This window comes from Sciurus vulgaris (genome assembly GCF_902686455.1).
Source record: "Sciurus vulgaris genome assembly, chromosome: 6".
NCBI lineage: Eukaryota > Metazoa > Chordata > Mammalia > Rodentia > Sciuridae > Sciurus > Sciurus vulgaris.
Genome location: NC_136466.1, coordinates 228206 through 251918, shown reverse-complemented (window position 1 = coordinate 251918; position 23713 = coordinate 228206). Strand labels below are relative to the sequence as shown.

General features: G+C 58.0%; 3 protein-coding genes and 1 long non-coding RNA gene across 7 annotated transcripts; all 4 read right to left on the bottom strand.

Annotated features, from left to right (window-relative positions):
- Positions 1 to 627: 627 nt before the first annotated feature.
- Positions 628 to 8756, bottom strand: TRIM11 (tripartite motif containing 11). 2 transcript variants are annotated; one of them, XM_079143424.1, is made up of 6 exons: positions 8264 to 8756; positions 6239 to 6334; positions 5415 to 5645; positions 2742 to 2764; positions 2551 to 2651; positions 628 to 1400 (listed from the first exon to the last, which is right to left on the bottom strand). In XM_079143424.1, the coding sequence occupies exons 1-6, from the start codon at positions 8669 to 8671 to the stop codon at positions 853 to 855; spliced, it is 1407 nt and encodes a 468-aa protein (XP_078999550.1). In that variant the 5' UTR covers positions 8672 to 8756; the 3' UTR covers positions 628 to 852. The 2 variants fall into 2 exon arrangements, with proteins under 2 accessions (XP_078999550.1, XP_078999551.1); XM_079143425.1 differs by having other exon boundaries at positions 5415 to 5642.
- Positions 8757 to 9530: 774 nt separating this feature from the next.
- TRIM17 (tripartite motif containing 17) lies at positions 9531 to 16011 on the bottom strand. 3 transcript variants are annotated; one of them, XM_079143420.1, is made up of 6 exons: positions 15574 to 16011; positions 14788 to 14883; positions 13119 to 13349; positions 10852 to 10874; positions 10653 to 10756; positions 9531 to 10258 (listed from the first exon to the last, which is right to left on the bottom strand). In XM_079143420.1, the coding sequence occupies exons 1-6, from the start codon at positions 16000 to 16002 to the stop codon at positions 9708 to 9710; spliced, it is 1434 nt and encodes a 477-aa protein (XP_078999546.1). In that variant the 5' UTR covers positions 16003 to 16011; the 3' UTR covers positions 9531 to 9707. The 3 variants fall into 3 exon arrangements, with proteins under 3 accessions (XP_078999546.1, XP_078999547.1, XP_078999548.1); XM_079143421.1 differs by lacking the exon at positions 10653 to 10756; XM_079143422.1 differs by lacking the exon at positions 10852 to 10874 and having other exon boundaries at positions 10653 to 10785.
- LOC306663078 lies at positions 12534 to 13106 on the bottom strand. The gene is made up of 2 exons (XR_013764339.1): positions 12991 to 13106; positions 12534 to 12881 (listed from the first exon to the last, which is right to left on the bottom strand). It is a non-coding gene; the product is annotated as an uncharacterized lncRNA (long non-coding RNA).
- A 4625-nt stretch (positions 16012 to 20636) lies between the features above and the next one.
- On the bottom strand, positions 20637 to 21593 carry H3-4 (H3.4 histone, cluster member). Its single transcript, XM_079143427.1, has one exon. The coding sequence runs from the start codon at positions 21171 to 21173 to the stop codon at positions 20763 to 20765; it is 411 nt and encodes a 136-aa protein (XP_078999553.1). The 5' UTR covers positions 21174 to 21593; the 3' UTR covers positions 20637 to 20762.
- Between the last annotated feature and the right edge of the window lie 2120 nt (positions 21594 to 23713).

Sequence of the window (23713 nt, the reverse complement as noted above, 5' to 3'; positions counted from 1 at the left end):
CAGGACTCAGTCACAGGCACTTGGCCAACATTCACCAATGACCAGACAAACACTCCTGAGAGGCGTGGGGAGGACCCAGGGTCAGTCCTGGCTGTGCGGGTCCCTGGAGCCCGGTCCCTGCCGCGCCCGCTGGGTTCCCATCCTTCATCCACAGGAGAAGCGGCAGCAACAGCAATCCGAGTTTATTCAGAGTGGAAACACTGTTGTTGAATAAATAAAGCAGGAATAGAACCCCAGCCCTGACCAAAAGACTCACAGGGATTCTGAGCACAGGGCACGGCCATCCGGCTGCAGCCAGGCAACCTGGAGGGGTCCAGGTGCTGCCTGCAGAGCCAGGCTAGGCCACCGAGGCCAGGGGAGCGTGAGGGTGAGGCAGGCAACGTCCCCCGGAGTTCCAGGTCCACGCAGGAGCCAAACGCGTCTCCGCACAGACGCCTGCCCAGGTCAGCTCCTCCCTTAGGGATGTCTGCTGCCCCCACGTTCCTACTCAGTGAGGACAGGCTCTTACAGCCCTCCCACTCAGGAGACCGGACCTGAGAGGGGCTGGAAGCCCCAAGGCCTTGCCCAGCATCTTCCCTGGGTGGGGTGTGGGGAGCTTCTGGGGCTGCCGCTGCACCTGTGGCCGGGCTCACCAGGCTCCTGGAACTCGAGACCAGTGGCCTGCAGAGGGCCCACAGGGAGGGCCACTGACCTGAGGCCCAGAGCCAGGGCTCGCGGGCACTCGGAAGGCACTGTGTGTTCCTCACACTGCTGGGGACACGCTCCCCTCTTCTGAGGTTCTCCGCACGGCTGAGAAACCCAGACGCCAGGATGAGGGTCCTGGAGAGGTGAAGCACCTCCCCGAGAGGTCAGTCACTGGGGAGCCAGGCCGTCCCCAGGCCCACCTTTCAGCCGGCAGATGGTCATAGGGGTCGTGCTGCTGGACAGAGGCGAGAACAGGGGCCTGAGCGTCCCGGAGAAGGAGGTCTCGGGGAAGATGAACAGCAGGGACCCGTCGGTCACACTGTAGAACGAGAGGTGTCCCGCCTCATAGTCCAGAAAGATCCCCACGCGCCGAGGAGGCTCCCGCAGCGGAGAGAAGGCCGGCTCGGTGGAGGTGAAGTAGCTGCCCAGGAAGACCAGGATCCAGAAGCCGTTGCCGGCCGACAGCTCGCCCTCCTCCTTGCGGTTGGCGTTCTCTCTGCACACGCCCAGGGCCCAGCTGGAGCGGTCCCCCACCTCCACCTCCCAGTAGTGGCGGCCCGAGGTGAAGCGCTCCTGGCCCAGCACGCAGGGGCCGGGGTCGAAGCGCTCGGGGCTGTCGGGCAGTGCCTGCCGCAGGTCACCCCGCTGCACGCTCCTCCGGTCCTCAGACAGGACCAGCTCAGGGTTGGCGGTGTCCGGGTCCAGGGTCACATCCCCTGTGGAGAGAAGCCGGAGGTCACCAGGCATGGTGGTCTCCGAGGCAGCACACCCCGCTCAGGCCCTGCTGGCAAGACCCACCTGCCAACCTGTGCCGTCTGCCCAAGGTTTGTCCACCCTCATGGCAGCTGCAGGGAGCAACTGTCCCCAGGAGGCCATTGACCTCCCTGGAAAAAACTCACCCAGCCACTTCTGGTCACAACTCAGAATGTTCCAGAAACTGGTCCCCATTTCTACATCAGATGATGCAGGAAATCCTTGTTGCTTTCTACATTCGTTCTTTTAATCCCAAATCCAAGTCCGTGAGCTCTGGCCCAACTTCCACCCTGGGCTCCGCTGGACCCAGCCACGCCCTCAGCAACACAGAGACCCCTCTCTGGGAGGGGAGGGCGGCCACCCCCACCCTGGCCACGCCCCAGGTGGCCTCTGAGTGCCCATCTCCAGGCCAGCCAGGGCCCAGCACAGCACTGCCCTGGATGAAGACGGCATGGAGGAGACAGATTTGACCTTGGCCCCTGGTGCTCGCCTGGGTGGGCGAGCAACTGCTCCACAGGAGTCCCTCACCACTCCTGAGCTGTGCACCTGTGCCTGCCCAGGCGGGCCCTCGACAGCCGTGGGGAGCCTTGGGACCTGAGGGCCGCAAAGTACAGGCCCTCCCACTGACTGACCTCCAGGCAGGGGAGAGGGTTGGGGGCCGAGCTCGTCACATGTGACCAGCGAGCTTATCCACCCTGCCAGGAATGGGGCCTCCGGAGGGCTCCTGAGGAGGCTGGGGAAGTTCTGGCTGGAGCCTGCATGGTGTCAGCAGGGTGGTCCGCCCCCTCCCCACACCTGCACCCCCATCTCTCCCATCTGCTGCTCTCCGCTGCACCTCATAGTGAAACAGCAAGGCAGGCCAGTGTCCCCTGGTTGTGAGCCCTTGCAGCAGATTACCTAAGGTGAGGCAGGGCTCTGACCTACAGCAGGCAGGGGTGCGCTGCATGTTGGTGGGTGAGCCTTGAACCCGCGGGGTCTGCAAATTCCAGGGAGATGGGCAGAACTGAGCTAGGCCCCTGGGATGCCCAGCTGGCATGCCGCAGCTGGAGACAGCTGGGTGTGGAGACCCTACCACTGGTGTCACGCTGGTCCCGTGCCAGGGTCACCACCCACCTCGAAACCTGCGCAGGGTCTCCACCAGCCCTGGGACCCTGCACACGGTCCTCAGCTCCATGGGCACCACCTCTGGGGGCTGCAGCTTCACATCCTGGACCCTGTGGGGAACAGCCCGTTTTGCCACAGTGGCCAGCAGCTAGGCCCCACCCCACACCTGCCCCTGCCCTGGGTGAAGCAAGGGCTCGTACCTGCACAAGGCATCCTTAATGTCCTGCAGGAAGGAGAAAAACATGCTCAGTACCAACACCCGACACCTCTCTAGGCCACGTGAGTCCTGGGCAGCAGGAACGGCACTGGTGGACTCAGAAACCCACCCTGGGCAAGCTGGGGATGATCAGCAGAGGTCCGGAGGCCTGGAGCAGAGAGCCAGGAAGGAGGGCGCCAGGCCCACGTGACAGTCCGCGGTGCCAGCTGGCAAGGCATGTGTTCAGGTTTCCAGGAACAGGTGACACTATGCAAGGCTGTCTCACCCTGCGGCCTCAGCGGCTCTGTCCACCCCCGCTGGCCCGCGGTCCTACTCCACTGTGCTCCCAGATGCTCTTCCTGCCTGGGTCTCACGGGCCGACAGCAGTGAGCGCACCGTCAGGACAGACCTCTGCCCTCTGCCCTCACACCACATGCTGCGATCCTGACCCCTGGGACCTCAGAACGTGCCGCCTGGAGAAACGGACTGCGAGTGCCTTACGCCATGACGACTAAGCAACCTAGGGACCTCTGGCTCAGTTTCAGGTCTGGGCCACTCTGGGTGGCTCCATGACTTTGGGCCTGAGGTGAGAGAACACCATGATGGAAGTGGGTGGTGGAGGAAAGGAGTCAGCTATGGCCGCTGGGAGACACAGACAGACAGACAGATGGGGTGGGGCAGGGCTGGGACGGGCGATGCCCTTCCAGGCACAACCCCAGTGCCCCGCTCCCTCCAGCCAGGCCCACCTCCCACACACTCTGGCACTTCCCTGGAATCCCGTAGCTACAAACCCACCAACCCATCAACCCACGGTGCGGTCAGAGCCCTGGTGACCCAGGCACTTCCCAGGAGCCCACCTCTGAACTGGCCAGCGGGGCCCAGCCTTGGACAGTGTGCCTTTGGGGGACATTCCAGGTACAGCCCTGACAAAGACTTTCAGGAGGAAAGAAATTAAAACAAAGTCATCAGTGTGGGTCCAACCCAACGGGACTGGTGTCCCTGCTAGAAAAGATCAGGACACACACAGGAGAATGACCACGGAGACCCAGGGCAGCTGAGGTCTGTGTTCCCGAGGGCCCCGGGTGGGGTTGTGTGTGGGGCTGGCAGGAGTGGACCCAGGAGGTGGGAGCTGACCCTGGGGCAGGAACCTCCCCATACCCTGGCTTCCTGCTTGCCCAGGGCCTCTGCCCCTGCTGTGCTGACGTTCTGCTGGGGTGAGTCACACCAAGGGGCCCCACGGAGTCATGCTGTGTGGACTTCCAGCCTCCAAAACCATGAACTAAGCAATCAAAGCTCTTCATAAGCCTCAGGTTTTGTACAGCAACAGAAAATGAGTTAACACGTCAAACCTGCTGACACCTTGGGTTTCCAGTCTCCAGGATTGAGAAAACACATTTCTGTCACTTAAGACACCCAGTCAGGCACCCCATGTGGCAGCTGAGTGGGTAACACACCGTTACTTGGAGGCCTCTCCTACAGGGCAGCTGGAGCCCCCAGACTCAAGCCCTTGTGTCCACATAGTGCTGGGCACAGAACAGGGCAGTTCAGGATGCCCATGGAGCACGTCACCACTACCTGACAGCAGGGAGACTGAGGCCTGGAGCCTGTGGGAGAGGAGCAGGTTCCAGAGTGAGGGTCATGCCCTTTAGGGTCACCTGACCCGCCCCCAGGACTGGGGAAGGGTGCACCAAGTGCTCTGGTTTGGGGGATAGCAAGAGAAGGCCAGGTTCAGGAAAGAGCCAACTATCCCAAAACACAGGGGAGAAGAAAGGGTCGAGAGCACCAGTCGCGATTCAAACACCCTCAAGTGTCTGCAGAGTCCACACCAGAGGAAGGTCCTCACCAGACGCAGCCACCGACCTTGGACCTCTCGGCCTCCAGACCACAAGCCAAAATAAACCTCTTTATAAGCTCGTCCATAAATCACCATCTCAGGTACTCTGCTATACCAACTGAAAACAGACTAAGGCAGCAGACCTCAGGTGCCCCGGGTGAGGAGCATGCTCACATGCTGAGAACACAGGAGCCCATGGGAGTCCAGGCTCAGGTGGGCACGGGTGGTCCAGGGCAGCCAGCGGAGGAGCAGGTGCGTCCTCCAGAGCCAAGCATGTCTGGCCAGGCCACGCAGAGCCCACCCGTCAGCCTGAGAAAACCGGAAGGTAAGTAGTGTGTCCTTGCTGAGCACACCTGGTCCCTCCTGTGCACCAGCTCTGTCTGCAGATCTGACCAATGATGAGCTGAGAACGTGCACAAGGATCGTGTCTGTGCTGGGACGCACACAGGCACTTCCTGAACAGATGAGCCCCACACAGCCTTTCATCACAGCAGGAGCTGTGTGTCACCAGAGGCCACTAACATAAGGGACCATGCACTGACAGTGCACAACTGGGGGCCTGCAGTCCCTCAAGGCTGGTCTCCCAGGTTCCAGGGGAGACCACACCTAAGAGAGCCATCTGTTTGGGCGCAGGGAGGAAAAACCAGTCTTTCTATTCTCTACACCTGGTTTTGATGGCATAACAGCTGGGCACCTGGCTTGGCCCTGCAACATCTCACAGGCAGGACAGGTGGTCTAGCCCCAGACCAGCCCAAATCCTGAGCGGCCTCTGCCGCGCTGCCTGCGCTCACCCCACCCCACACGATCCAGGCCTCACGCGCACACCAAGCCCCCACTGCTCACCTGCAGCAGCCCCAGCGCCGGCAGCTGGCAGCGGCCCTCCAGCTCAGTGATGAGTGCGGCCAGCTGCGCGCTCTGCTGGCCCAGCCGGGCGGCGCCCTCGCGCAGTCGTGGCAGCACCTCCAGCTCCTCCTCCTCCAGTCTCTGCAGAAGCTGCTGCTCCTCCTCTGCCAGCAGGCGACGCAGGCGCTCAAACTCACTCAGCACATTCTGCCGCTGGCTCTCCACCATCTTCTGCGGGGGGGGGGGGGGGGGGGGAAGCAGAGTAGTGAGGGTACTGAGCCAGACCACCGCCGCCCAGGGCTACGTGCACCTGCATCCTGCTGCCCGGGAATGCCCACACCTCACATCCAACACCAAGGGCTGCTTGCACCCCAAATCCACTATCCCAGCAGATGGTACACAAATATACCACTTGGGGCTGCCCAGACCCCAAATCCCATCTTGGAATCCCATCAAGTCCCCACCCTGCCCAGCCAGGTCCCAAACCCACCTCCTGGAGCCAGCCAGGACTCAAGCTACAGGTAGAGCCCAAACTGATCCCACCAGGATCCACCATCTGGACCCACCCTCGCCCCAAATCCACCTTCAAGGCCCAACACCACCATCCCTGACCCCTAAACACTCAGCCTAGGGACTCTCCTCCCACCCCCAAGGGTGCCAGGACCCCCGGAGGGATGCTCCTCTACAACCAAGGCATTCTACCTGTCTTACAGTCAGTCCTGCCTCACCCACCCAAGCCTGAGACCAGGCCACAGCACTGACCACCGGATCCTCTGCCCGCACCTGCTGGCCCCTCTCCCAGGAGCCCAGAGCCCAGAACCTGCCTGCCACAGGGCGCAGGTCTCCTCTGCCTGGGCCTGGGACAGCAGGGCATCTTCCATTTGCTTCCGCAGGTGCTCCAGGGACTTCTCCAACTTCCCCTGGGGAGACAGACAGGCAGAGCCATGGACCACAGCCCAGCACTGGACGCACCAGGCAGGACCCACGTCCTTTCACACCTGACCTCCCGTCCAAGTTCCTCCTGGGAGCAGACTGACCTCTGCCCAGAGAATGGTGTGATTCTGTGGGCAGCATCCTCCTCTGGCCACCCGGGCTGAGACCCCCTTTTCCCATATCCATCAATGTTCAAGGCCGAGTTGCTTTGTCCTCACATGGGGCTGGACACCTGGTTCTCAATGCGGTTGCCCCACCTCAGCTTCTCCCTGACCACTCTGCATGTCCAGGTTCCTGGAACAGGACAGTGTCCTTCCCTCCCCTCTACCAAGCTGGCTCTCCACCACCCTCTCTTCCTCCTCTGTACAACCCGTTGGTTCATGAAGACTTTGTGATAAGTCAGATGCTGTGGTCTGCATGTGTACGCCCCCCCCCCCGACCCCCAATTCAGAGACTGGAATCCTCACCCCGGATGATGGTGTCAGGAGGTGGGGTCTTTGGGAGGTGATGAGGTCATGAGATAGGAGCCTCATGATGGGATCAGTGTCCTTATAAAGGGACCCCAGAGAGCCCCTGCCCCTCCACCATGTGAGCACACACAGCGGGGCGACCATGGACCAGAAGCAGCCCTTACTGGGTGGAAATCTGCCACACTGTGACCTTGGGCTGTCAGCCTGTAGACCAGGAGCAGCATGTGTCTGTGGTACCTGAGCTGCCCTGGCCACGCTTGTTCAGGCAGCCTGCAACAGCGAGGACCCCTGACTTCCAGGGCGTTTCCTCCAAGCCCTCGGCATCTTCCTGTGCCTTCAGCTTCATCAAAAGGAGCTGGGATGGGTACAATTGTATTGCTCTTCACTTGGCCCCAACTTCCCATTTCCACTTTTTCTCAGTACTATGCACCACCAAACAGCAAGTTCTATAAATAAGTGACTTGGTGGCTCCAGCCTGTGTTGTCCTAAGTCCATAAAGGTGTTTACTTTGATCAACACACCTTCCCTGAAGGTGACATGGGTATTGACTAAGGTCAAGGTGGACCTGAAGGACTTGTTAGCAGATGTAGTCAAGAAGCCTGAGGGCTTGGGGTGCGGGTTGCCTAGCATCTCTGGAGGCAGCATAAAACCTTTAAAAACTTTTCAATACCTAGGAAGTTACCACCCATCTTTTCAATACCTAGGAAGCCAGAAGCCCTGAGACTCTTCAATATGGGTTTGTTCAGTTTAAAGCAGACAGGCAAGGAGAGAGAAGGTGGGTGAGGCCCATCGACAGATGGAAAATGCCCCCCAGTACTCCACCCAGAAATCCCAGGGCAGTCATGGAGGGACTGGGGGCAAGCAAAGCCTGTCCCCACATCTTCCCCAGGAATCAGCAGTGGCCCCAAGGCGATCTTTGCACTTGCCCACCACACTTTGAGCCCGCCAGCGACACCACCTCTTCTGCTTTCCCTTGCTCTGGCCTCTTTCCTGGCCATTGACCACCACACCTATCCTGTTCCATTCCAAAGAGCCCTTCCACCTTTTCCGCTGGACCTCCACATCCCACAGACACAGCCCCCAGGACTAGTGCCCAGTGCTTCCTTCCTACAAAGGGGCCTGCAAAGGACAGGAGGCTCCTCGAGGCCACCGGAACCCTGCTACCCGCACAGCCACTGAACAGCGGCCGCCTGAGTTCCCCACCCCAGGGCAACTCTGTCGCTCCAACTCCTCCAAGGACCGGGATGAGCTGTGCCGCCTAGCGGTCCCGACTGCCACCCCCGCCCCGCCTCCCGCAATCCCCCAGCCGCGATGCGCTCCGAGCCCCGGCAACAGTGCTCTCCTCCGCCAGGACAGGCTGTGCCCCGAGCTGCCCCGCCCCAGAGCGGGCCGCGCTCCCGCCCGCAGGCCCGCCACGCCGTGCCCCTCCTCGCACCAGGAACGCACTTTGAGGTCGTCGGCCGCGTCCTGCAGCGGGCGCACGCGGTGCGCCCAGTGCTCCCCCGAGCGCTCGCAGGCCGCGCACAGCAGGCGCAGCTCGTCGCTGCAGAAGGCGGCCAGCGGCTCGCGGTGCGCGGCGCACACGCCCTGCGGGACGGGCGACGGCGGGTGCAGGCGCCGCGCCATCTCGGCCATCTTGGCCAGCGGGCGGTTGGGCCGCAGGTTCCTCTGCGGAGACAGCTCGCGGCACTCGGGGCAGGCGTACGGGCCTTCGGGCTGGCCCCAGCAGCGCCGGATGCACTCGCGGCAGAAGTTGTGGCCACAGTCGGTCATCACCGGGTCGGTGAAGTAGTCGAGGCAGATGGCGCAGGTGGCCTCCTCTTGGAGGTTGGTGGACAGGTCGGGGGCGGCCATGGCGCGCTCTCCGCCGCGTCGGGCGGCCTGGGCCGGGGCGCCGCGCCGCTGGGGCTGTGGGGCTCCGGCCGTCGGCAGGAAGCGGAACCGCGGCGGAAACAGGAAGCGGACTTTTTTTTTTTTTTTTTTTTTTTGGGAACCACCCGCTTTGGGTGCAGATTGGCGGCAGCCAGTCACGCGGCCCGCGCCCCGGACAGACTCGGGGCGTGCCCTCGGGTGACCTGGCGCTGCGGCCGGTGCCCCTGCGGCTCGGCTCCCCGAGCCTGGAGCGGGGTGCGCAGCGCCCCCTGGGGACCGGGGAACGCGGGCGCCCACCCCTTGACGGTGTTGTCGCACCCTGCGGGGCGGGTCCCCGTGGGAGCGTCGGGATGGGAGTGGAAGGAGTGTGTCGTGCACGACCCTCTGCCTTCTGCACCCATATGCTCACAGTAGGAACCACCCTGGAGGCGCGTGGTTCCAGGGCACCCCTGCGCCAGGCCAGGAGTACCAGGTGACTGACAGGGTTGCCTGCGGGACTCTTGGAGAGGGAGTGTTAGGAATGGTGCTAGCCCAAGGGGAGAGGAGACCCCCCCAAAATTATCCTATCATCTTTGGATTTTGTTCCTCATGTGCATCTTCAGGGGACCAGAAGGATGGGGTGGTCAACTGAGGCTTTTTAGGGGCTGAGCCCTTCCTAAATCCACGCCCCTTCCCATTTTCCATGGAGGACCCCATAGCTGAAGGGCACTGGGAAGCCAGGACACAAGCAGTTAGCAAATTTGGGGTGAAGCCAGAGGCAGAGCTGCACAGGCTGGGCTGCTGTTGTGCCGGTGTGTGTTTACAGGAGGAAGCGGCCTGCCTTCCATGGTTCCCTCAGGAAGCATCTGTCAGAGCAGTCTCAACATCTGACCCCTTTAATCGTGGCTATACTTTGAGGAATTGCACAGTGGTGACTCTCAGAGTCAGGGAGGAGCCTGGCAGGTGGCCTGCAGGCCAGGAAGGCACCTTCTGAGGAGACCAGTAGCCCACAGGGTCTCTGCCCCACCCACACTGGAGCCTACCCTTTCACCCACAGAGTCACTGTGGAGATGACCATCTGACCAGATTTGGGAGCCCCCAGGCAGAAGAACGGCTGCAGGGGTCCGGGGAAGGTGACTTCTGAGTAGGTGTGCAGGTGGGACCCGTCACTCACACTGTAGAAGGACACCTCCCCAGCCTCGAAGTCCAGGAAGATGCCCATGTAGCTGGGCGGCTCCACAAGCGTGACCGGGACAGGGGGAGGCACTGTGGACAGGGGCTTCTTCCCCTTGGACAGCTGCACCACCCAGAACCCGTTTTCGGGGGACTTGGGCACCCTGTCCTTGCGGCTCACGTTGTCTCTGCACACGCCAAGCGCCCAGAGTGCGTCCCCCGTGAGGTTCATGCCCACTTCCCAGTAGTGCCGCCCTGAGGAGAAGCTCTTCTGGCCCACGGCACAGGGGTAGGCCATGAACCGGTCCTTGCCCTGGGGTGCGCTGCTCTCTGGCAGGTGGCTCAGGTAGCGTCTCTGCCGGCTCTCGTACAGGAGGAGGTACGGGTATGCCGAGGTGGGGTCTGGCAGTACGTCCTCTGCAGACGGTGGGCAGATGGAGGTCAAGCGGGAGGGCACTCGCCCAGGTGTGGTGGGGCAGCTGGCGACTGAGGCCGAGTGGCCCCCGCTTCTCCCTGGCTCCCCAAAGGCCTCCCCTCCTGAGTCCAGCCATGAGTCTGGGCCATCTAACAGTCCCATCACCCACTCCATGTGACTTGTGGCCGTGTGTAAATGAGGGTGAAAGGGACAAGCTTAATCCAGAGATGACCACCAGTAAGATGACCGGGTGGAAGGGCAGGACTGCACCTGACCACACAGTGCAGCCCAAGCCCCCGTTGGCAGCTCTGGCCCTGTGGCCTACGGTCTACAGTGGGGTGGGGCGTTGCTGGCAAGACTGGGGTTGGGGTTGGGGTCCAGGCCGGGCCCCCTTACCTTGGAAACCTTTGAGGATCTCTATCTGCCCGGGAACCCTGCACACAGTCTTGAGCACCATGGGTAGGGCCATCTCGGGGTACTGCATGCTCAGGTTGTTCTTCCTCCAGTGAACACAGACTCGCTGTCCCCTCTGAGCCTACCAGAAGGCCTCCCTTGCCCACCTCTGCCACCACCTGCACTGCACCACACTGCATACCTGGCCAGGGCATCCTTCATGTCCTGCAGACAACAAGGAGGAGAGCCGGGGTGGGCGGCTGCAGCTGTGCCTGCCCTCCTGTCACCGTGATGCCACTTTGGTCACTTCTTTGGGACAGACCAAGGATGTCATTTTCGGCTGGAAATCAAGCTCCACCCTCTCCTTGGCATCCTCCCTCCTTCTCCCACAAGGAGACCCTCTGCTTCACCTAACCTCACACACCCCCTCCTCCCACTGCCAGACACCTGGGGTCCAGGATGCAGAGCCATGGGGGACCACTGCCGTTGCCCCTCCTGGTCTGGATGGGGCACCCATCTGGGACACAGCCCTGATGTAGAGAAGTGGGGGCAGCAGGTGTGATTGGTTGCAGGGTAGGGTGGAGAGCAGATTCTGGAACCTGCAGGTCCAAGCACTATCCACTCCAAGGCTCGTGGGGCGGCCGGCTCCCTGCATCATGGTGTTAGGAGGTGGTGGAGCTTTTAAGAGGCGAGTAGGTCATGGGGTCACGAGGGGTGAGCATGCGTCGTGAGGTGGGCCTGGCCACTTCACTCCTGGGCACCTTGCACCATGAGGCCCTCGCCAGAAGCTGAGCCAGGACCATGCCCTTAGATTACTAGAACCGTGAGCCAAAACAGACCTCTTTCTGTATAAATTTCCCAGTCTCAGGTATTCTATAACGGCAGGAGGAAACAAACTAAGACACATATATTTAGTTTCCAGAACATCATCCTAACTCGGCATGGGAATCTCATGCAGATGCTGCTGGGGCCTCCTAGACAGCACCATGGAGTCGCCCAGCATGATCCTGGCTTCATGTCTGTGAATGTGCATATGCATGTGTCTCATGGCCTGTAGTGAGACATTTTTGCCATAGAGTCCAGTCACTCCATGTGCTTGGCCAGCCAGTTACTCACGTACAGCACACATCACCTACTGTGCCACAGCACACAGTGCGTGCCCACAGCCCTGTGCTCGTGCTGGTCCCAGTGCAAGCCAGTCAGTGTGCCTTTCCCCAGGGCAACAGTGAGTCCCTGCCCCAGTTGCCCACATGGATGCCAAGGGCCCCAGACCACTCCCTGGGTCATTCTCTTGGGTTGGAGCCTGGTGAGGGATGAACTGGGCTCTACCCACATTTCATGAGTTGAAGTCCTAGCCCCCAGGACCTCAGAATGATCCTGGACTGACAGTGGGGCCATGGCCTGATAAACCCATTAAAAGTTGAAGATTCCATAAGAGGAGAATGCAGTTAGCACACCTGACCCACCAGCACCCCAGCTGAGCAATGCAAATTGCTGTAGACTGTCCTGACTCACTCTTGGCCTCTTGGGGCTGATGGAGTTGCGGCTCACAAAAGCATGATGTTGCTGGCCCCAAGAAAGACCCAGATTCGAAATTCAAAGCTCCATTTCTGCCAAATGCAGTTGCTTTTGCACCACCATAAGATGGAAACATCAGTCTGAACCATTGTAACAGGGTCATCTGTATTTGGAGACAGTTCATTGGGGTGGCCCCGATCCAATGTGACTGGTGTCCTCATAAGAGGCCATAACACAGACATGCACAGGATGACCAGAGGACGACAGAGCAGATGGCCCTCTGCAAGCCCAGGGGAGAGGCCTCAGGAGGCGCCAACCCACCCCCACACACCTTGGCTCCAGACTTCAGCCTCTAGGACTGTGAGCATAGACTTCTATTTTTTAAGCCACTGTGGCACAGGTTAAGCATCACTAATCCAAAATTTGAAATATTCCCAAATCTTAAACTGTCTGAGCACTGACCTGACACCACAGTGGGACATTCCACGCATGCCCTCATGGGCTAGGTCACAGTTAAAGTTAAGGTGCACTAAAAACACTGTACGGAACCACCTTTAGTTAAACAGATGCATTTCCTGTCTAGACAGGGGTTCTGTCCCCTGTGATATCTCATTATGTCTATGAAAGTAATCCCACATCCAAAGAGACCTGGAACCTGAGACAGTCCTGGTCCCAGCACTTCTGACTCCAGGGTCCACCTGTGCTTGCCACGGCCTGGGCCACACAGCCCAGCACTTCTGACTCCAGGGTCCACCTGTGCTTGCCACAGCCTGGGCCACACAGCCCAGCACTTCTGACTCCAGGGTCCACCTGTGCTTGCCACGGCCTGGGCCACACAGCCCTTCTTGGCTCAGCTCTTCTCCACCTTCTGCCCATCAGGCAGCACCTGACCTGAGCTCACAGCCTCACACCCCCATCCTGTGGCTCAGGTGTCCACCCTGCTGGCCTCACCTGCAGCATCCGGAGGGGCTCCCGCTGGCTTCGGTCCTCCAGCTGCAGCAGCAGTAGGTCCAGGGAGCGGCCCTGCTGGTCCAGGCAGGCCTTGCTGTCCCGCAGCCTGGCCGCTGTCTCCTCTTCCTCCTCCTTCAGGGCCTGGAGGAGTCTCCGCTCTTCCTCCACCAGGAAAAGGGCCACCTTCTCAAACTCCACCACGATGCGCTGTCTCCGCTCCTTCACTCTGTCCTGCAGGTGCAGGATCCCCCACACTCAGCCATGAGATGTGGCCCCAGGCGGGATGGCCCTGCTTGGGGGCTGCACATCTCTCCTGGCTCCCTAGTGACCCACTGAACTCAGGTGGAGGTGGGGAACCAGGGACTTAGAGGCCCTTGTACCATCGCTGGGTTGCCCCTGAGACTGAGGGCAGTGACCACACACAAACATCCATGTGCTCTTGCTCAGGGGTTCAAAGTGCCCCCAAGTGGCTCACTCGGGCATGTGGCATACACATCACAGGAACCACTCCTGCACTGGGCCTCACAGGCAGGCTGAAAGTCAGATGCAGTCACCCACGCCGAGGTTCCTCAGCACCAAGGCTGTTTATCAGACCTGAGAAACCAGGGTCACACAGACTGCACCAAACTTCCCCAACAGGCTGCTGATCATGAGGCGATCCTTACACAGAAGCAACCAGAGGCTGGGCTGTAGCTAAGTAGCCAAGCACCTGCCTAACCTGCTCAAGGCCTGGGTGCAACCCAGCCCCTCAAAAACAATCAAAAAAGGCAGCAGAATTGGTGTTGACCAGTCTGGTACTTTCCTGTTTGACCTCCTCCTGCCCAGCAAGGAAAAGGACTTTCGAGCCATGACCCACTTCTTGTGCTATTCTCCTTGCTTTGCTAACCCTTTTCTGACTTTAAAACCAACCTCTTGGTTCAGCCCATGCTTACCCTGTTTTATGGAACAAAGAGTTGCCCGATTCTAGAATCAGAGATAAAGACAATTAAGATCTTTAACCTAGCCAGGGGGTGGTAGTGCATGTTTGCATTTCCCGCTCCTCTGGAGGCTGAGGTAGGAGGATTGCTACCCTTGAACTTGGGCAATGTAGCATCAAAAAAAGGGCCAGGGATGAAGCTTAGTAATGGGGCAACTGCTTAGTGTGTGTGAGGACTTGGGTTCATCCCCATGGAAATAAATGAAAAGAATAAACCAGCTGGGCCTCGTGGTATAGCCTGAAGTTCCAGCTCCTAAGGAGGCTGAGGCAGGAGGATGGCTTGAGCCCAGGAGTGCCTGAATTACAGTATGCTTCAAGATTTGTTTTTTGACATAGTGTAACTCCATCTTTTTAAAAAAAAAATCTTTAAATGTGTTGTGATATGTCCTCTGACAAGCTTCAAATGGTCTAGAGGCTCCACCATCTGAGTCTCATTGTTGTGTGAGGCTCCACCTCCCCATGTCTACACAATTAAAAATTGCTTCTTCCCCTCCTGTTCACCTATCTCATGTCAGATTAATTCCTGGACCAGACGCCAAAACCAGAGGGGCAGAAAGAGACCTGTCTCATGTGGCAGCCCCTGCGATGGAGACGAGGAAGCCTTTCACAGCACTGCCCACCTCAAGGGCAAGAGTGGAGACGGTGAGGTGGAGACAGTGGAGAGGGCTGCAGACCCACTGCCCCGGCACCCACCTGCCATTCAGCCAAGGTCTGTTCCTCCTGGGCTTGCAGCTTCTCTGTCTTGCTCATCTCCTCCCGAAGGTACCCCATGTCCTCCTCTAACTTCAACTGTGGAGTGCACAAGACCACAGAACTTGGGGTCAGTCATCTCCCCCCCAGCCCAGAATCTGGACTGTGGCCTCTAGAGCTGCATTGACTCCAAAGACCCTCCTAGGGAAGAGCATGGAGTTCAGTACACCACCCCAGGACACGCAAGCCGGCAGTGACGTTCAGAGCCCACACCCTGACACCTCTGAGCACAACACCCAGCTCCCCACCTTGGAGCCCGAGACCCCAGCACACGACTGTGACCTAAGGAATATTTGAGCTAAGGGAACTAAAGAACAAAAGTGCTGTTACCAGGCCCCCTGGTCCTCCCTGTTCCTCCTGAGGAGGGAGGAGAGCCGCCGGTGGAAGACCCCTCCCTGCCTCAGGAGAAAAGCAGGGGTCTCCTGGCAGGGTGGGAGGTGGGACCAGAGTCAGCCACGCAGGCGGTGGTGCAGCTGGCCCTGCTCCCGCCACCCTCAGCCTGGGAGGGTCTAGGCTGGCCCCTTTGAACTGCCACGATTTCCCCTTTGTTCAGATCAGGGGTGCTGTCCCTGGTGTTCAGGGGATGAACACAGCCTGTGTGGCCAGCCTGTTTTGCCCCACGAGCGGGAAGACACCTGCCGCGCTCGGTCAGCCCACAGGGCTGCCAGAGGGCTCTGGAGCCCCACCCACGATGCTTCTGTCCCAGCTGCCTCCCCACCCGCTGCCCACCTTGTACTCCTGCACAGCCTCCTCCACCGGCAGCACCCTGTGCAGCCGGTGCTCCCGCGCCTCCCTGCAGACCACACAGATGGGGATCTGGTCCTCCTGGCAGAACAGCTTGAGGGGCTCCTGGTGCGCCTGGCACAGGTCCCGCTTGTGGAGCCCAGGGTGCTGGCGCGCCATCTCGGCCACCTTGGTGAGCAGGCGGTTGGGCCGCAGGTTCCTCTGGGGGGACACCTCCCTGCACTCCGGGCAGGGGAAGGAGCCCTTCTGCTTCTTCCTCCCCTTCTTGCCTTTAGTCTTCTCCCAGCTGGTCTGGATGCACTCGCGGCAGAAGTTGTGGCCACAGGTGGTCATCACAGGGTCCGTGAAGTAGTCTAGGCAGATGGAGCACGTGGCCTCCTCCTGCAGCTTCCTGGCAAGCTCCACGGCATCCATGGCTCCTGGAGAGGGGAGGCGAGGGTTTCTGTGAGGCCCTGGGGAGCAGCTTGGCTCAGACGTGGTGCTCCGACCAGCTTCCCGAAGTCACCGTCATAGATGGGGACAAGAGCCCAACACCCCGAAACACAACAGTGACACAAGAACTATTTGAGCTAAGGGAACTAAAGGAGCAAAAGTGCTGTTGCAAGACCCCCACCCCTGTCCTCCCCTTGTTCTTCCTGAAGAGGAAGGAGAACCAATTAGGGAGTTGACAGCTGTTTGATTCATTTTATTGAGTTTTAAAATTTATTTTTGGTCTGGGGACTACACTTGGGGCGCTTTACCATTGAGCCCCACCCCCAGTTCTTTTTATTTTTTATTCTGAGGCTGCTGAGGGATTCAACTAAGGTGCTAAGATCGGTCTCAAACTTGAGATCCTCCTGACTCAGCCTGCCCCATAGCTGAGATTACAGGTGCCACCATACCTGGCAGCTGTTATCTTTAGATTCCTTAATAACAGGCACAAATGCCTCCTGGAAATTACGAAGACCTTCTTTGGCCAAATGCCACAGGGCCCCTCCAACCCACCCTCCAGCCTGGTCCTGGGTTATCTTCAGCTTGCCCAGCCCAGTCTTCACAGAGAATCCTACTACGTAGCCCCACCTGGATCCCTGGTCCTCATCCCCATCCTTTCGTGTCCAACCCTGATCTGCCTTTTGGGAGGGGGTACCCTGCTAGGTCAGTTTAGCTGGAAGCCCCCTTCCCTCCAGATTTCCCCTTACTTGGATTCTGTTCCCTGAGCTAGTGCATCCCTGCCTGCCTTTGCTGTTTGGAGGTGAGCCCCATTTCTCCCCTTGGACAAGACTGCCATTACAAGTGCTTCCAATAAAGCATCTTTTGACCATTGTCAGAATAAATTTTTTTTTCCCTTTAACAAAACCCCAGTCCAACAAGGAAGGAGAACTTCAGGAAGAAAAAAAACAGCTTTTTCACTAGGGAGCAAGGTGCAGTATGGAAAAGACAAGCATGTACATGCCTGTGCACACACACACACACAAATACAGGTGCTTATGTGCACGCACGAACACAAAGTATACACATGTATGCAAACGTGCTCACACACAAACATGCAATACCCCCATAATGTGCACATTTACAAACACACCACACAGGCACAGGCACGTAAACGTGCATGCACTGCACGGGCACACATACATATGCACACACTGAAACACACGGGTCCAGGTAAGCACGTGTGCCCACAGGTATGCATGCATGTGCACGTGTGCTGGTGCACAGGTACTGAGAATGCACAGGGCACCTGGAAACACAGGCGCCTTTCCAAGGCTGCACACGCAGGACTCACAGTGGGGAGACCCTTCCCCTCCCTACCTCACAGGGGCCTTGCGGGGCGGGCAGAGAGAACGGATCTGAACCTGTTGCCAGTGCTCCCTCCTGCTCCGCTCTTCTGCAGTCCCTGAGGACTGGAGTCCACGGATGTTCTGGAGTGGGTGCCACGTTAATTCTAAAAGAGCCCTCTGTAAGCAGAGCAGGTGACGTTAGCTCCCGGCCGCCAGGTCCTCCCGAGCCCTTAGGGGACACGGCTGGGCAGGGAAAGGTGAGCATGGGCGTCTGGTTTGGGCTGGGGCGGCCCCCAGGGCTCTGGGCACTACTGTCACACTACTGTCCCTTTGTCCATGTGGGCTCCATCCAGGGACCTGTGCGTCCAGACTGACCCGTGGTCCCACGTGTGACCCTCCCCAGCGGCAGCACAGCCCAGCAGAAGCAGAAAGGCTGGGGCTGGAGGGCGGGGTGGGCCGAGAGTCGTGACCAAACACCGCGGGAGGGTGGTCTCGGAGGAGCTGGTACTCACAGAGGAGGGCCCTGCACTGTGCCCGGCGCCCCGGCCCAGCCCGCACACTCTCGGCTGGGAAAGGTTGGGTTTGCGCGGCGGAGTCCATGGGGCGACCGCCGGGCCTGGGGGCGCCGGGGAGGGCGGCACAAGGGCTTTGTGGCGTCAGCAGGGCGAACCGGGCCGCGAGCGGCAGGGGCCGCGGGGGCGGGGCCTGTGACCTGTGGGGCGGGGCTTACAGGGAGGGGGGAGACAGAGGCGGGGCCTCTCCGTTCTGGGGCGGGGCTTGCTGGAAGGGGAGGAGACAGAAGCGGGGCCTCACTGGCCCCAGGTAGGGTTTGCAGGGAAGGGGAGGAAGTAGCGCAGGGACCTCGCTAGCCAGGATTGGGGAGCCCAGAGGGGAAGTAAGCCTGGGAGGGGGTGGGGTAGCGGGGAAGAGAGATAGCTGTGGGGTGAGGAAAGTTGCCTGGGCGGAGGGAGGTGGGCTAGGAAAGGGGCTGGAGCTTGCGGTGGCGGGGTGCTGGGCAAGGGAGCAGGAGGTCGCCTCAGTTGGGGGAGGGCGACTGCAGGTTGTGGTGGTGGTGGCAGCAGGGCACGGGCGCCCCCCTAGGAGGACATGCAAGAGGTGACCTGAGGCTGCCAGAGCTTCCCTGTTGGGGGAAGGTGGGAGTCAGTAGAACAGGCAGCAGAGGCAAGGAGTTGTGCCTAGTGGGGTGGGAGCGCTTTCGGGGGAGTGCGCAGCAGGGCTCGGAGTGGGGAGGAGATGAAGGGGGTCTAGGGGAACCCCAGCTCTCCTGTGTCCTCACCTGCGGTGCAGGGTGGGAGCAGGTGGGAGCAGGAGTTGGGATTCTGGCTTAGGCGTGGAGGGGCGGGTCCCCTGGGCCGGAGCAGGGGCGGGAAGAGGTTTTTGTCAGGCCCACAGAGAGTTTTGACCCTCAAGCCTTGCCCACAAACACTCACCATGCCTGGCCCTGCCTGGATCCCTGGCTCTGCCTGGATCCGTGTCCTGAGGTGGAGGGGTCAGATGAGGAAATTGAGGCTGGGGCTACACTGAGGAAGTAGGGTGGGCAGGGAAGCAGAGCCTGTGAGGCCAGGCATCTCCAGGCTGCGCAGACAACCTGGCTCCAGGTGTGGATGGCCTGTTCTGGGCGGGGATCGCTGGTTCTGGATTTAGAGGACTGCAGGCGTAGACAGGGCTTCCCCTGAGCCCAGTGGGCTGCAGGGGCTTCAGGCCTGCACTCACTGGCTGCAAGGTCGAGGTCTGTCACTCAGCACTCGGCCCCAGTCTCAGACCTCCACGGACCTGTCCTTCAGGTCACGGAGAGGTTTCCAGGCTAAGGGTTTAGTTCAGTTTAGAGAACAGCAAGCAAGAACACACCAGAATCAAACAAAACAAAACCCTCAAAAACCAAAACCAAAACCCAAACAGGAAATAGAATTTTAGAAAAGCAAATAAAAAATTCAAAAGGGCAGACCCAAGACAAGAGAACACAGCCATGCACACACTGCTGGATTGGCACCTTGCTGCACTTGCTGCCTGTGCCCAGGGGGGTTTCTCTTGGCTGAAGGGCTTTCCAGAGCAAAGTGATGGCAAAGGCCTTGCCTACCCAGCACAACTGAGAGTGCCTTACACCTTAAGGGCAGTATTTTACAGAATACAACGTGGGGGAAAGAGAACTGCATTTGGCATCCTTTTTTGGTATCACTTCCCATGAGCCATGGAATCTTGGCTGTGGAAGAGCCTCTAAGGTTGCGAGGTCTGCTCACCTTATCAAAGTGGAGTCCTTCCTTCAGGCCCCTGGTGATGACGACCACCCTGATCATGCCCACTGAAGGAGATGCTGGCTGGACCACATGGGAATTTGGTAGAAATGGCCTCTGGGCCCTGCAGCTTCCAAATCAGGCCCCTGTTTGGCCTTTTGAAAGAGTGCAGAGAAATCATCTTCTAGGGGATGTAGCCCTTCCAGTAGTGGAGTCTCTATCAACCCCACACCTCACCCCAATCCTCATTCCATGACCGCTGGGGGGTGCAGAGGAGAGGGGAGATTCTTCAGGCCTAGCATTTACATGGCTGCCACCGTCTTATAGGACTGGGCAATTTGACAGCTTTTCTCTGACCCTGCCATATCTCTGAGGATTTTGTTCTGTTACAAAACCGCACACCTCAGAGACTCACGACTCATATTATTTCTGATACACTATGTGCATCTTTGACCTTATATGGGAGAGAAAACAAAGTTTTTCCTTTACTCTTAGGTTCAGTGCCTGGGGCTTGTGAACTAAACTGACAAAACACAGATTAATAGAAGTCATATACATTTATTTCATCTTGTTCATTTTACATGCATGGGGGTTTCACAGAAAACAGTGGTGGTTAGACATGGAGCTTCTATACCACTTTAACAGGGTGGTAAGTTGTGGAGGTGACTAGACAGGATTGGTCTTTTGTCCTAAGTTGTGGGGAGGTGACTAGGAAAGGCACTGGGGTGACTGATGATAAATAAGGATGGTTTGTGTAGATCCACCTTGGTGCCATCTGTAGGGATAGAGTTCTTTTTGGTACAGGAGAGAGACTCTTTTATGACAGGAAACTTCTGCTGTGAGTGGCATATTTGGGGTGGCATGTCCTGATCTCAGTCAATTTCCTGGGGCTTTGTGCAACAGTGACCCAAACCAGTTCCTGGCTCTAGCATCTGGAACAGTGCCAAGAGAGGGTTCAGGACAGCATTGGAAACAAGATACAGCGCACAACTGACTGCACTGGGGGCAGGCTGGGGAGAGTCTGAACTACCCCTGCACGTGACTAGCCGAACTACACCCTGTCGCCCAGGAACTAGAGTGGTACAGCCGCTTTCTCCGACTCAGTGAGTGGCTCTGAAAAGAGCCTTTGGGGTGAGAACAAAACGATGGTGGGTGACCCTAGGGCCTAGGCTCGCTCCCCGCGGATGCGGCGAGCCAGCTGGATGTCTTTGGGCATGATGGTGACGCGCTTGGCGTGGATAGCGCACAGGTTGGTGTCCTCGAAGAGCCCCACCAGGTAGGACTCGCAAGCTTCCTGCAGAGCCATCACCGCAGAGCTCTGGAAGCGCAGGTCGGTCTTGAAATCCTGCGCGACCTCGCGCACCAGGCGCTGAAACGGTAGCTTGCGGATCAGCAGCTCAGTAGACTTCTGGTAGCGGCGGATCTCACGCAGCGCCACGGTGCCTGGGCGGTAGCGGTGTGGCTTCTTCACACCTCCGGTTGCAGGTGCACTCTTGCGGGCCACTTTGGTGGCCAGCTGTTTTCTCGGCGCCTTGCCTCCGGTGGACTTGCGAGCCGTCTGCTTGGTTCGAGCCATAGCTCTGGTACTGCTCCTTCTGTCTGTCTTGGACTATCAAATCTTCCGAGCCAGCCCACCTTTATAGAAGCTCCTGTGTTCCCATTGGCTGGCCACCGGATGGCGTGATTGCAGACTACACTCTGATTGGTCCGTGGGATCTGCGGTCGTCAGCCTGCCTCTTATATTCGCACGAGTTCTCCCAGCTCCCAGAAGCAGCCTCGGCTTCTCGAGGGCCAGTCAGGTTGTGTGTGGCCAGTATTCTCTCTCCTCTCCTGGATTCCTTCACTTCCTTTCAGCCCTGTTCTTACCCTTCCCCGCATGTCAAGGTGGGAAGAACCTTCTAGAAACCAGCACTCTACTTTGCAGTTTTACGTGGGATAATGTTGAATTTTTCTGGGAGTTCTAGGAACCCGTAAAATAGCCACAGTTTAGAGGAATCTTCCATCCCTTATGACCATCAAAGAACCTCCTTCCCCACGTGGCCAGACGAGACCAATGCTGTGGAGTTAAAAATATGAAGGAAGGGCACTTAAAGAAAAAAAAAAAAAAAAACTATACTAGAAAGTAACCTTTTGCCAGGTCTGAGAGGCCAACCAACCTGTATAAAAACCGTATTAAACTAACCCATCTTCCTAGTTACTTTCCTCCACAGTTGCCGCTCTGTCCAACCTAGTGTGTGAGAACTTCAGCCTAGTCACTTCTCCACCCAATTAACTACTCTAGCCCAAGTCCACTTTGCTGCATCAATGATGAGCTGAACTGCTTTTTCTCACTGATGGATCAAACAAGATGGGCAAGTTGCTTGTTTGCCCAGCTTTGGGTCAGCCTCAGTCCTCCCTCTGGGCCCTCCTGGAATAGGCTGATCTTGGGTAAGGCGTTCTCGTATTTGTCCCTCAGCCTCCCTTGCATCCTGCTTCCCCATGGGCCATTCACCCCAGGGGGAATTTCCCAGAAATTGAACAAATTAATAGTTGAAACTCCTGAGGCCCCTGGAACTTCTTACACTCCATCTGGTCCACATTCTGTCTCCAGCATTCTTCAACATGACCACTGAAGTATTCCTGCCTGTTGGTGGCTCATGGCCTCTGCTCCAGGGCAAGCTGGACTTTCCTACCACTTGGGGAATGATGTATTTTGTCATCACATATGATGCAGGGTTTTGTTTTGTTTTGAGGGGTCTTGTATCAGGGTGAGAAATGATCAGTCAGTTGTTATTATTTTGGTACTGGGGATTGAACCCAGGTGCACTTACTCACCAAACCACATCCCCAGCCCTTTTAATTTTTATTTTGAGACAGGATCTCCCTAAGTTTCTTGGAGCCTCACTAAGTCGCTGAGGCTGGCCAGGAACTTGTGATCCTCATGCCTCAGCCTCTTGAACCACTAGGATTAAATTAGGTATGCACCATCATGCTTGGCTTCAGTTGTTACTTTATTCAGAGTTTACTATTCATTTAAAAAGATAACTGAAGATAACTGTACAGTAGTGGTCCTGGATATTGGCACTTCTGGCATACTCAGTGACCATAGATATTTAGTGCCTCTTGTATGCTGGTATCCTGAATATCCTGTGCCTGTTTTGTGATCAGGACTATTTAGGGCCTGCCTCTGTCATATTCAGTGATACTGCATGTCATGAGCCTCCGGTCTGCTCCCTGCCTCCTGGGCACGCAGGGCCTGGGTCTTCTCACCCGCTTTTGCTCTGAGACCCTCCCACTCTTCTTCCTACTTCTCTCTGCATAGCCCACCTTGGGGAATTCTTCCATCCTCATGCCAACAGGGTAGTCAGGCAAGAGGACATGAAAGGGCTTTGGCCTGTTCAAAAACCAAGTGTGCTTTTTTACTCTTTTGACTGTGAAAGTCTGAGGTTCTCCAGGTGCTCTGGAGCCCAGGCCTTCCAGCTGTGTGATCTGCAGGAAGTCTCCTTTTCTTTCACCTGACTCTTTTTGCAGAGCATCTTTTCCTTGTGATTATGTCCAAATGATCAGTGCTTCCTCTTACGGATCATGTGCTAGGTGTCATGTTTAGGAGCGTGTTGTTCGGCCCTGCCTTCTGTATCTTTATCTGCTATTTTGGCAGTTCTGTTTTTCACTGAAGTCCACGGTCCATTTTGAATTGATGTTTGTGTAAGTGTATCTCTCCCCTATGTGATGCTCAGTGTTCGGGCCCCATTTGCTGACATGCCTGCCTGCTTTTACGAGTGCAGTGCAGGCTGTGCATACCAGACTGCAGCTGCTCCCGAGTGTCGTGTCCTGTGCCCTGGTTTCTGCACCCTCTCCACAGATGCCATAGCACAGGGTTCTGTAGCCATAATGTCCACAGAGGGAGTCTTCTCACTGCTGCTCTCCTCTTTAAGGTTGTTTTAACCCCATAGGAAGCTTTACAACAAGCTTGCTTGTGCCTACAAAAGTCCTTGCTGGGACTGTGGCAGGAATGGTGTGAAACCTGTGCACGAGGCTGGGAGGATTGACATCTGCTGTGTGGTCCTCAGCCCACCCTCCAGGTGCACATCTGCACCGACCACCTTCTTTTACTTCTTTTTCCGTTGCTTTGCAGTT